The sequence below is a fragment of the Sarcophilus harrisii genome, chromosome 2 (genome assembly GCF_902635505.1).
Source record: "Sarcophilus harrisii chromosome 2, mSarHar1.11, whole genome shotgun sequence".
In the NCBI taxonomy this organism is placed as follows: Eukaryota; Metazoa; Chordata; class Mammalia; order Dasyuromorphia; family Dasyuridae; genus Sarcophilus; species Sarcophilus harrisii.
In genome coordinates this window covers 466,487,767-466,500,032 of record NC_045427.1, presented here as the reverse complement: position 1 = coordinate 466,500,032, position 12,266 = coordinate 466,487,767, and the positions used below count along the sequence as shown (strand labels likewise).

At 41.4% G+C, this 12,266-nt stretch overlaps 1 protein-coding gene across 9 annotated transcripts in view; it reads right to left on the bottom strand.

Moving 5' to 3' along the window:
• Positions 1 to 312: 312 nt before the first annotated feature.
• Positions 313 to 12,266, bottom strand: part of ADCY7 (adenylate cyclase 7) — a 107,345-nt gene continuing 95,391 nt past the window's right edge. For 6 of the 9 annotated variants that reach the window (XM_031954467.1, XM_031954462.1, XM_031954463.1 and 3 more), the window contains 7 exons: positions 12,040 to 12,195; positions 10,489 to 10,635; positions 9,052 to 9,159; positions 7,792 to 7,906; positions 7,158 to 7,282; positions 6,134 to 6,263; positions 313 to 1,645 (listed from right to left, as the gene is read on the bottom strand). In XM_031954467.1, the coding sequence (XP_031810327.1) occupies positions 1,461 to 1,645; positions 6,134 to 6,263; positions 7,158 to 7,282; positions 7,792 to 7,906; positions 9,052 to 9,159; positions 10,489 to 10,635; positions 12,040 to 12,195 (966 nt within the window). In that variant the 3' untranslated portion in view covers positions 313 to 1,460. Of the gene's footprint in view, positions 1,646 to 3,265; positions 6,264 to 7,157; positions 7,283 to 7,791; positions 7,907 to 9,051; positions 9,160 to 10,488; positions 10,636 to 10,736; positions 11,046 to 12,039; positions 12,196 to 12,266 lie in introns of those variants that run through there. The other 3 variants (XM_031954468.1, XR_004232272.1, XM_012553795.3) reach the window with 3 other exon arrangements.

The window sequence follows — 12,266 nt, the reverse complement described above, 5'->3', positions numbered from 1 at the left end:
AGAATAAGCACTATATAAATGTTAGCCATTATTATTCTCATTATTTTATTATTATCCAAAGAGAAAGGTGGTCTGATGTTGTCCCTGGTAGTAGAATTGGATTTTTGTTTCCAAACAGCACTTAGGGTTTTTTCCTTAACAAAAAGAAATGTTTTATATTGAGATTTTTCCACGATCATAATATACAGAACTTTTTTTTAGAGGAAAAAGAGGGAGAACATTCATCAAGAATTCCTACTGGGGAAGCTAGATGGTGCAGTGCATAGAGCATCAGCCCTGAAGTCAGGAGGACTTGAGTTAAAGTCGGGCCTCAGACACTTAATTAACACTTACTAGCTGTTGTGACCGTGGGCACGTTACTTAACCCAATTGCCTCACCCAAAGAAGAATTCCTTCTGTCATTTCATTTCAGCAGCTATTCTGAAATATCAGCTTTAGAGGGTAACCTTAGAGGCAGTGAGAGATGAAGTGACTTGCTTTGAGTCACATAGGCAAGACTTGAACCAGTTCTTTCTATTGCTATTCCACACTTCCTCTCAAAAGCATACTTAATCCCCCTTAAAGAAATCTTCAATAAAATGTTTCCAGTGTTCTTAGTATTCTAGGCAGATCATATATGATGGTGAACCGCATACTTTGATCAGGTTTCTAGTGAATGAGCTGGCCTAAACCACATGCTTGGTATGGGCTGTCCTCACACCATCCTCATCCCCATCCCCCTCGCCCCATTTATAGCAACAGGGTACTTTACACATATACACCCCACTTTCTGTTTCAGGCTTTCCCCTGCCCTAGAACAATTTGGGGGGAAGTCAGAGTAAAATAGATAACAGCAGGAAATACATCCTTGAACAAGTCATAAAGTATACATTTCTACTTACACTTTCTTAAAGGTCATGTCTATCATGCCAGAGACTTCATTAACATTGAATTTAACCAGATACTGATCTATTTTTATCTGAAATACAAAGGTCAACTGCAATAGAATTCAGCTGTTTTGGTAAAGTGGAGGCCATAGGCAGCATAAAGTGGTTCATTACATTTCTATATTTGAGAACATAGTGTAATTTCTCAGAAGCTTTGATTAAACATATATTGAATTTAGATTAAAAATTTTTAAATCATTTTCTGAAACTGCAATGTCACCAAAAAATAATATAGTCATTAAATAATAATAAGTTCAAGAATTATATAAGGATATTTTGCAAGAAGTAATTTAATTGGAATTATCTTTCTCACTGAATCAACATACTTCTTGTTGGCTAGAAAAATCAACATTTCCTGTAATAATACTGATTTGAATACTATCAAAAACAACTAAGTTGTAGGAGGAAAAAATTGCCTTTCGAAATATGTGTTCTAAGTAAGGCTTTTTGGGGAGGATTTATGGAAAGATTTGTGAATAAAAATCTCTTAAGATGGTCTAGAAATATTACAGTTAGCATTTAGGGAAAGAGCACCTACACCACTGAAATCACAGATGCATCAAAGTAAATAATCTGAGGGGGGAAGAGGTGAAAGAAATTACTTGAAAAGGACATAATTGTATATAGGCCACCATCAATCAACCCATTCAAATCAGAAATGTTATACCTTATCGATTCTTCTCTCTTGAGTTGGGTCAAGATCGTGGTGAGTTGAGTTCCTAAAATAGAAATCAAGCACCATTCAGTTCTCAGCTTTTAAATCTACTAAAGGAAGGTGCTGAAGATTCACCAAAATTTATTCAAACTTGGTATTCTGGAAAAAGCACTGGATTTGGAGTAATAGAGCCTGGCCTGGTTCTGATTCTAGTTCGATCATTATGGGCAAGTCAATTACCTCAGTCTCCTTAGAAGATAAATGTAGAAAATAGCACTGACCTCCCAGGTTGTTAACCTGCCATAAGGATAATAGCATGGATATGGCTATTTGAGGTGAGCTATCGCATTTGACTCTTCACAAACACCCCAGAAGAAGGTGCTGTTCTTATCTACGTGTTACAGGTGCAGAAACTGAAGCTGAGTGTTACCAGGTGACTTTGCCCAAGGTTTTACAGCTAATGAATGTCTGAAGCTAGATTGAAACTTGGGTCTTCCTGACTCTGGGTCCAATTTATTCACTGTTATCATCCAATCTTGTGAACTTGGGCAAGTCACTTGACTTCTTTATTATTCCATAGCCAGATTGAAAGGGTTGGGCTAGACAGTCCTTTTATGAGCCCTACCAACTCAACTTCTGACCCCATGAAAGTGTCTTAATAACCCCAGTTTTAAGACATTTTTCTTATTAACACAGCAAGAAAGTTTTAGGAAGCTGCAGTATTTTATGGTTTAATGGGGATCTTTTGTTAAAAAAAAAAATGTTCATTTTTTATAAATTATGGCAACAGCTTTCCCTTAAACAACAAAAACAACTCTGCTGTTATCTATTTAAATTTAAACTTGGTTTTTTTGTTAAAAGCAGTTCTTGGAGCTATCAGTTTTTGAATCTTTAGACAAAGTGGTTTGGGCATAATTTTTTGCCACAGTCTTTAAATTTCATTCAGGAAAACAACCAAAAAATAATAATTTGAAGAAATAAACACTGAAAAATCAATTTTAGAGTAAGAGTTTTGACTTAAATACTGCTGTGTAAACAAAAGTTCCTAACTGTCCTAATCCAGATTCAATAAAGACAAAACACATCAAGGTACTTAACATTTTCAATTGCAAATTTATCTTATGAAATACTGCTACTTAGAAAAATTCTGCTTTAAAACAAATTTTAGATCTATCATCAGTGTGCATCTCAGTTTTTACATGTACCTTCTAAAAATATGTACATGTAGCATTATTCTGAGCATATAACAATTTTTATTAGTGATTATCTATTTCTCTTGGAAATAGTTATAAACACGTAAGCTAAACAACTTTAAACTGTTTCCCACTAGTCAGTTTGACATGTTTTTTCAGTATGCCACTTTAGTAGATATTCTTAGGTCATGGGAAAGCCTAGCTTTGTTTAAACTGATTTGTTGTCAAACATGAACACTGATATTTCCAAATAAATTCATTTCTTGTAGCAACTTCAGTCTAGAAAAACTTACATTTTCATCTGAGTGAGGAGTACTGTAAGTAAAAAAACTATGTAGCCAAATATCCAAACTAGTATAAACCTATTTTCCTTCCTGGACAGATTTTACTTGATAACATGTAAAACACCTCTGCTAAAACTGCTGATGCTTGCTTCAGTGAGGGATGGAGAGATTCTGGCCATGGCAACTTTTCACAAAAACTCATCCAGATCCTGAGCCATTCTTTATTTGTAACAACAAATGATACACACATACTACCAGCACATGTTTTCCCACAAGTTAGAATGGAGAGGCTTATAATACAAGATTTGGCCTCGAGGTGGATAAAATTTTTTGAGCCACATAAATACATTAGCACCATCTACTAAGTCATGGAAGGGTTATGATCTCTGTCTGTAAAAGGAGTGCCCATACCAATATAAGCATAGTCTTTATTTTACTTGCTAATAGAGAAACATTGCTTCATTTTTTTATATAGTTAAATCAGGTGCTTCATGATTTCAGATACCAGCTACTCATGGTAGAGAAAGTATTAGTATTGCAGTATTGAAAAGGATTTCAGAGGCCTTATGTTCCAACCCATATCTAAGTAAAAAAGTTTTTATCCAGCTTTGCATGAAGACTGTGCTGAGGGACGCACCTGACAAATGTTTCTTTAAATCAAGCCTAAATTGACATATATATATATATATATAGTGTGTGTGTGCTTGAGGCCCTTCAACACTCCTGATTGCCTTCTTCCAGACATTCCAGCTTATTCTCCTTAAAATGTAGAATGCCAAACTGAATATTATGATCAAGTCCTAATTAACCCCAATAATGAATCCCATGAAGTGGCCACATATAATAGGAATTCACACTATTTGAAGTTCTAATTCTGTAAAATACAGTGATTGGTATAGAAATAGCGGTATAAATTCAAATAAAGCAAGCAATTCTGGGGAATCATTTGTACCTAATTGTACTCCAGATTTAGTCTCACCCAGGACAGAATATTAAATAAGACTGCTCCTAAGGGTCTCACAGGACAGAACTTGACACCTCTGGATCACAAAAGGCCTTTTCTGTTCACTTAACTTTCTGGCTTATTAGGTATCTTTGAAAGTGTTTTTGGAAGTTGTAAATTCCAGCCCCTAGGAGGAAAACTGAATTTGGCTGAGATGAACTGAGTGGTATCCAAACTGAGTGGTAATTTGTCACAGAAATGTCCACACATGAAATGAAATTCAGCATTTTTAAAACCTCTAGGCCTAGACTAGGAAACTTTCCCTAAAATTCTATTACCTAAAATTCTATTACTAGTTTAGTTCTGCTTATAAACAAATGAAATAGGTTATCATTCCCTCATCCCTCAGAAGGTAGGGTGGGACAATGAAAGGAACACAGAATTGAAAGTGGGAGGATCTGCATTCAAATTCTCTATCTGGCACTTGGCTGTGTTGGACTTTGAACAAAACATCTCTGAGGTCATCTGCAGGATTTGACTAGATAACGTCTGAGATACCTTCAATTCTAAATCTACAATCCTATGAAAGCACATTGCTGTTCTCAATAGTCAAGACATTTAAAAGAACATTACATAATTGTAGTTTGTTTCTAAAGGGAATTAACTCTGATTTAGAATGAATATGTCTACATTTCTGTGAAGGAGAATGTTAGATGAGATTACACCTAGACAAAGACTAGAGAGGATTTCTTGGGAGATTTTCTCTGTCTGGATTATATGTATTCTGGGATTTTCCTATGTGCTGAATAGTTTTGTTAGCTCTTAAAGTTCCTACTAGTTTCCAATCGCAAACCAAAGATGTAAGGGAAGATTTTCCTATAGGTAGGTTAGGTTCATGCTGGGACAACTTTATGTTACATGTATAGTTTTTCTCTGGCCTGAAAAGTAACAACATAGCTACAAAAGCAGATGGTTTCTAACATAATTTAAGATTACTGATGTTTAATAAGTCTAATACCCATGTAATAAATGAGGGGTAAGAGACTGAATCTAATTTAGCAAACCCCCTCCCCCCAAAAAAAGGCTTTTTTTTTTTTTTTTTTTTAACCTTCTACCTTCTTTGGAGAACCAAATTGAAAATGCAAAGAAAATTTGATTTTAGAGCCAAGGTGACTCTATTCCATGCCCAGAACAAATACTAAGAACACAAAGTCATGGCATTGATTTCTTGGGCTTTTCAGTCAGTTTAAGAAGACAGATGACAGACTAACAAGTTAATTCTTCCAGCATTGAGAAAACCTTTTAAAATGTCCCAATAAAACAAATCCGTTTAGAACAAAGTCATGAGAACAGGGGAAACAGAAAAACAGCAAATAGGAACAGTTAGTAATTATCTTCAGTAATGTTTCCTTAACACACTCCATTGTTTAAAATCTAGAAATGAAAGAAAATGCCTTTAGGGTTTTGGGGGGTTTTGAGTCATTCCCATCCCCCAACAAAGGTTTTATCTGTGACATGTAGAACTAATAGGGATCTCAAACCACCATCTAGGTCTGGCCCATTATTAACTAAGAAAGTCAACTGGTATTCCTTCCCATAGTTCTTTCCCAGAAGTGATTCCTCCGAGGTAACCAGAACAGAGCGGAAGGCCCATCCAAAACCCAACAGAAAATCCATTTTAAAGCGACATCAGATAACAGGAACTGACTATATGTCAAAGTTTCTATAAAAAGAGTCTCTTTGTTGCCAAGAAGTCACTAGATGGCACTCTATGATGTAACAGTTTCCAGGTACAGCTACAATCCAAACCCCTGCCTTCTGCCCAGGAACAGCTCTACAAGGCCTGTAGCCAGAAGGCGCCAGAAGCTTGCTATCTCCCATGCTGTTGGCAGCTGGATGCCTCGCCCTTGGAGTTCTTTCTCACAGTTTCAGCACTGTAGTTGGCTTAGACCAAAAGTAAGAGTCTCGCGTCCAAGAGAGGAGAAATTCTTTAAAGCAAGCCCGGGAGATGGGAGCTTTTTCTGCTCGTCACCAAAGTTCCAAGGGCCAAGCCATCGATCCTCTGCTTGGGTAAGAAAGGCAAAGTAAGCGAACCTTACAATCCAGTGGAATTCCTCAGTTTAGCCCCATACCTTGGAACTTAGTGGTATCTGTACAGACAAAGTAAGTTCTTAGCTCTCCTTTGCCTTTGACGTTGATCAGTCCCCGGCATTCACAAGAATAGCCCAGCTTCTGGAGGATAGTACTGGTCTCCTCGGTAACCTGTGAAGGAAAACAAGCCCAAAGTCTGCCTTTGTGAGAGGAAATAAATCTCACTGGGCACTGCCTGCATAATTGGCTTCTATCAATGCAGCCCAGCACATTTAAGAGAAGGTATAGATGAGCTGATGTGGACCAAAAATCTCATCTCCCAGGGGGCCACACTTAGGTGATGAGCCTCTCTGGACTGTTCCTCAGACAGCAAACTGTACCAGTGAATCCATACCCAGCTTCTGAAGCTCAGAGGGCTCCAGATCTTGCTTTGGCTATTGGGGCTTTTGAGAATTCAAAGCTTTCTTCTGTATTGCTAGGAGCTTCAGTAAACACACACATAAATACATGAAATGTTAGCTGTGTATCCGCTGAAGAAGACTGTATTAAGTATCTTTTATGTATGAGACACTGAACTAAGCCCTAAAAGACCCCTTTTTTTAGTGGGAGTGGGATGGGGAATTCCTTTCCATCCCTGAAATAAGCTCGTATTTATTTTGTATATTTGTTTTCTCTCCTGACAGAATGTAAGTGCCTTGAGGACAGGGAGCATCTCAATTTTGTCTATCCCCAGAACCCAGCACAGTGTCTGATACAACAAAATGCTTTTTGATGGGGGGCAGGAGACAGTTTAGGCACCTGCTGGGAGGCAGAGGATAGACTCCTAAATTAGGAGTCATCTAGTCCAACCCACAAAAGTCACAGAGGAGAAACCCAGGGAGATGTTTCCTCTTTAAAAATGAGGGGACTGAACTAGATGCTCCCTAAGGGACTTCCTTAAGTCCAGGATGAAGATGTATCTTGCCCAAGGTCACATGATAACCAAGACTTCTAATTCCAACTCCAGAATTCTCTCCAGGACAACTGCCTGAAATTTCATTGCAAACTACATTTCTTTCTTTTTACCTGGATTTTCCCAAGTTCTCCAGTGCTCTCCATTCGACTGGCAACATTGACTGTGTTTCCCCAGATGTCATACTGAGGTTTGCGTGCACCAATCACCCCAGCTATGACCGGCCCATGGTTGATGCCTGAAGAAAGTATTTGTAGTGAGCTCAGTGTAGAAAGCAGCTTTAGGACTTCTAGATAGAGCCTCCTTGGTCAAGCCTTTCACTGAACTGAAGCCTAGGTGGAAACTAGAAAAATCTATTTCCCAAAACCAAGAAGTACCATTCAGGTCTGACTATAGGCTGCATACCGAAAATAATATCTCTGGTGGGTAGGGAAAGAGAAATTCTGCTGAAAAATAATACCAATGATAGTTCAAAGTCAAGTTTTATATGAGTTGGGAAGGAAAAGCTGTCTACAATTAGACCAATAATCAAAAATGCAGATGAAATAAAAATATGGCTTCTTTTAGACATTCAGGAATATAAACACCAGAGAAAACTCCCTGGGAATTTTAGAGGAGAAATTAAGAAGTAGCTTTCTATCCCTAAACAGGCTTAAAAGTGGGTCTTCCTGCGAGTAGGCCATTTAAGGTCAGACCCTCTGCTTCCCTCTACTTCTGTCCCCCAGATCCCTGATAAGGTGAACTCACCAACCCGGAGGCGAAAGGTGTTGAAGGAGTGCCTGTTGATGCCATCTAGCTTGTTCATCAGAGCAATGCTGTATTCCACCATGATGCCTATGTGGGCATGCTGGCGCTCCTGATCCTGGCAAAGGCAAATATTCCCAGAGCTTCCTAAAGTGTTTTTCAAAGGTCCCGATCCCTGCTCCCTCCCCATGACACTGCCCTCTGCCCCCATGTGCATCCACCTAAGGATGAAGCTTTTGAATGAAAGCTGTTCCTGGTCAGGATGGCGGGGGCAGGTGAGTGTTCTGGGGAGATGAGGCGTAGAGGGCCGGGCCTTGTCCTGAGGTAGGCAGGCAGGCAGCTCTGTCCTGAGTCAGCCCTGAAAGCCTCACCTGGCCAGACAGGGCGCTGCCCTACCCCGGGGCCTTAGCCCTTCCCCAGAAGATAGGCCCAGAGGCCCCCAGCAGCCTCATGCTGCTGGGAGGGAGGCCACAGGACAGGGGTCCGCTCCCTGCCCTCCCCATTCTCCAAGGACTAGAGAATGGCTGAATGGGTTGTGATGTATTAACATACTGCAATGTTACCCAACTATTTAAAAAGCACAAATATGTTTAAAAATACAAAGAAATGTTACAGAATGAAGAAAAGTACAATCAAAACAGTAACAGAGAGCTGGCCTGGGGGGGGGGGGGGGGAACTGATGAGCCCTAATGAGCACTGGCAGGATTCAGAAAACCTAAACTCAAATAACCGCTTTAGCCCTGATAACCAGAAAAGATCAGAGTTGAAAGGGAGCAGAGAGGTCAGCTAGCCCAACTCCTTCCTTCTACATAGGAAAAAGTGAGGCCGAAAAGTCAAGTCATTCATCCAAAGTCTCAGAACGATTAAGGAGCCACAATACACCTACCAATGAAGTGCTGATGTGACCAACGCAAACCACATTTCTCACTCCAGTTTCCCCATTTGTAAAATGGGAATAGTTATGTTCACATTCCTATGCAGCTTTGTTATAAGGAAATGGTTTTGTAAACCTTGAGAAATGGGACTGCTATTATATACTACGACTAGACAGAAACAAAGAAAATCTGATCAACATGGGAAGAAAAGCCCAGAAAGAGAAAGGTGTAAATTAGATGCTGCTACATCTTGAAATTCATATACACAGTTCCTTTTTACGAGCAATATAGTTTGGGGTTCACAGTTCTAGAACTGATCTCCCTTATGATTACAGTTTATAATTCAAATAGCCTATTTTAAGTTACTTTTGATAGTTTGGGGCTGTACCTGGTTATTCTCCTGCCCAGGGGTAAGGCTGAGTCCAGCAGCTGCCATGTAGGTGCTACCGATAGTCTTGATCTTCTCCACCCCACTGAATTTTGGCTTCAGCAGTAGCTGTAGATAGAAAGAAAAAACAGACGTCCAAGACTCCTTCTAATGGGAAATCTGACCCCATCCATGCTCCACTTTCAGAGGAACAGAGGACTTTCACTGAAGGTTACGTATTTCCAACTGAAATTGCATGAAATAATTCGGATTGCTCCCTTATGAGAAAGCAGTTTTGGACCCCATTTCCATCCCCACCCACTTCCTATTTGAGTTTAGTGAAAAAATATAAGGAAAAGACAGCACAAGGCACCCTAGGCTCCCTCAGTCCTCTCCCCACTTTGGAACTCAGTTTCACAATGGGAAAGCCCACCCCTGCTGCTTCTTACTGCCCAAAGACAATATTATTATCCATGAAACATTAGAGACTCTGAAAAGGGAAAGGAAAATGTGTATTACCATGACAGCATCTCCTAGGCATGAACTATATGTGTATTACCATGACAGCATCTCCTAGGCATGAACTGTAAAGCTGTAAGCTCTGTCCTTTGGGGCAAGTGATTTCCCTTTCCTGGGTCTTGTTTGAGGTTTTTATAAAATATTCTATAGAAACGTGACATTCTTATTGGAGTGCTTGATCATAACATCATTACAGAATTATAGCCTATTCAGGGTGGAAATAACTTTAGGGACCATCTAGGCAACTCCATTCATTACAAATTAGGAAACTGAGACCCGATGATTAGTCCAAATCAGAGTTAATGGTAGCACTGGGATTCAAATCCAGGTGTTCTGATTGGCAGGCCAGCTTGCTTCCCTCTACAATGCAGACTCAATTTCCTCTTCTGGAGATTGAGTAAAAATACTTGCCCCACTTACTTAAATCACAGGGCTGAGGCAGCTCAGAGGCCCAGTCCCTAAACTCAAATCCAGTCTCAGACACTTATCAGCTGTGTGACCCTAAGCAGCTCATTTAACCCTGTTTGCCTCAGTTTCCTCATCTGTAAAATGAACTGGAGAAGGAAATGGCAAACTACCGCTGCATCTCTCTGAGAAAACTCCAAATGGGATCACAGAGTAAGATACGACTTGGCAACAATAAAGAGTGCTTTAAAAATGTATCTGGTCCTTATCTACGGCAAACACTGAACACCAAATGAATTCTCACCCTCCTCCTCACACACCCAGGCATTTGTCTTGGCCCCCCTCTCTGCACTATTAACACCTGGCAAGCTGCCTTTTAACAGGAGCCCAAGCCAAATGGAATTAGGAAATGAGCCTAAAATTGTCAATACGGCACAAGAGCAGGTCATCAAGTCTGTGTCAAAGCAAACGGGAATCTGGCAACCGCCCATGGGGATGGGCTCTGCCTTCACTCCCCCACGGCCTCAGTGGTACCTCATCAAAGTCCGCGATGATCTCATTTAGGAGCCTCAAGCACTCGAGGCCCTCCTTGTTGACGTCACACTCGGTGTAGAACACTTTGAAATCGGGCACAGATGCAAACATGACGCAGACACAGTCGTAAGATTGGTGATACCAGTCCTGAGTCAGCAGGGAGGCAAGAGGGGAACTTCACTGCTGTGCCCCACTCCCTCACCCACGCAGCCGCGGCCCCAGGAGGGCACCCTCGGGGCCTGCTCGGGAAGGCGAGCTCTGACCCCGGAAGAGTGCAGTGGTACTGACCCCAAGTGACAGTCATGTACCTCGGTTTCCTCACCTTTAAAATGGAAGCACTCGTTACCTTATACCTTATAAGGGTACAGTGAGGATCAAAGAAGGCAATGTGAAGTCTAGGCCATAATTACAAGTCTCAGAGATACTTGTTCTCGTTGGCGTTGTGATTATTAAACATCGTGTGAAACGCCCTGTAATGGGCACAGAGGAATCCCAAAGGTAACATCACCATCTGGCAGCAGGTGAGCAGCTGTCTGGGGAGGATCTCGGGGCTAGCCCTGGGGCAAAGGGAGACAACACTGCTCTTGGCGCCCAGAGACTAAATCCATCTGTGAGCTGGGAGATTTGGGCGAAAAGCATGTCATCCTCCTGAGCCTGGAATCCTCATGGATAAAAAGGTGGAGGCAAGATCTGCTCCAACCACATCACCAGATCTCTCTCTTCTCTGTCTCCCTCTCCCCTTCCCTTCCCTTTCTTCCTTCCTTCCCTCCCCTTCCCCCCTTCTCTCTCTCTTTCCCTCCTTCCTTTCTCCCTTCTTCCTTTCTCCTTCCTTTCTTTCTTCCTTCTTCCTTTCTCCTTCCTTCCTTCCTTCTTTTTCTTTTCATAAGGAAAGTATTTTGCAAACTTTAAGGTATCGCAGAAAGGTGAGCTATTTTTAGTACAAATGGTCATAATGCCAGTCTTTTCCCTAGAATTACCTGCATTCTGAAAGGAAAGCTTTTATTTTCCTCCCTTTGTCATGGAGTGGATGGAAAGTACCCCTTGAAGTCAGTCACTAGCTGAGTGGTCTTGGGCAAGTTACTTAACCTCTCAGTGCTCACACAATTCTGACTAAAAGTTTCCCTGCCTTGGTAGAAGGAATCTCCTCACCTGGAATGGCTCCTTCTGCCAGGAAGATGCCAGGTCCATTCCCTATCTCTATCCCACGTCAAAGGCTTCTTGTAGACCATAACAGGACCCTTTCCAGCTTCCTGGAAAGGTCACCACTTTCAAAAACATAGAAGCCATCAGCTCCCTCCCTCTACTTCTCAACCTCTCAGGTGTCAGGGGGCTCAGGCAGGAAGACAGGCTCCTTCACATGAACACAAAGCTCCTCTGCCTGACAGAAATGGGACTTGGGATTTGGGTGGGCAAGCCTGGGAAAGCTTCAGCCTGATCTTGGAGCTCGGTGCCACCGGCGGCTAAGCCCGCCTCAGAAAACACCCAACGATGGATCTGGACTTGGCCACCAGAGTGACCGATGCCCACCCTCTCCACGGCCTCGGCCCGTACCTCAGTGAGCTTGTCCCCAATGAAATGCTCGGCCACGTGAGTAGGGAGGACGTTCTCCAGCAGGAGATGATTCACATTCTTCATGGTTTCAAATTCTTCCTGTTCTTTCTTAAACTTGTTCTTCCACAGATAGTCCAGGCGGTAATAATAATCAATCTGTAGAAAAGCCCAGGAAATGTCATCTTTTATGCTCTATCCCAGGGTCCCAGAGAGGCAGGAAGGGCAGA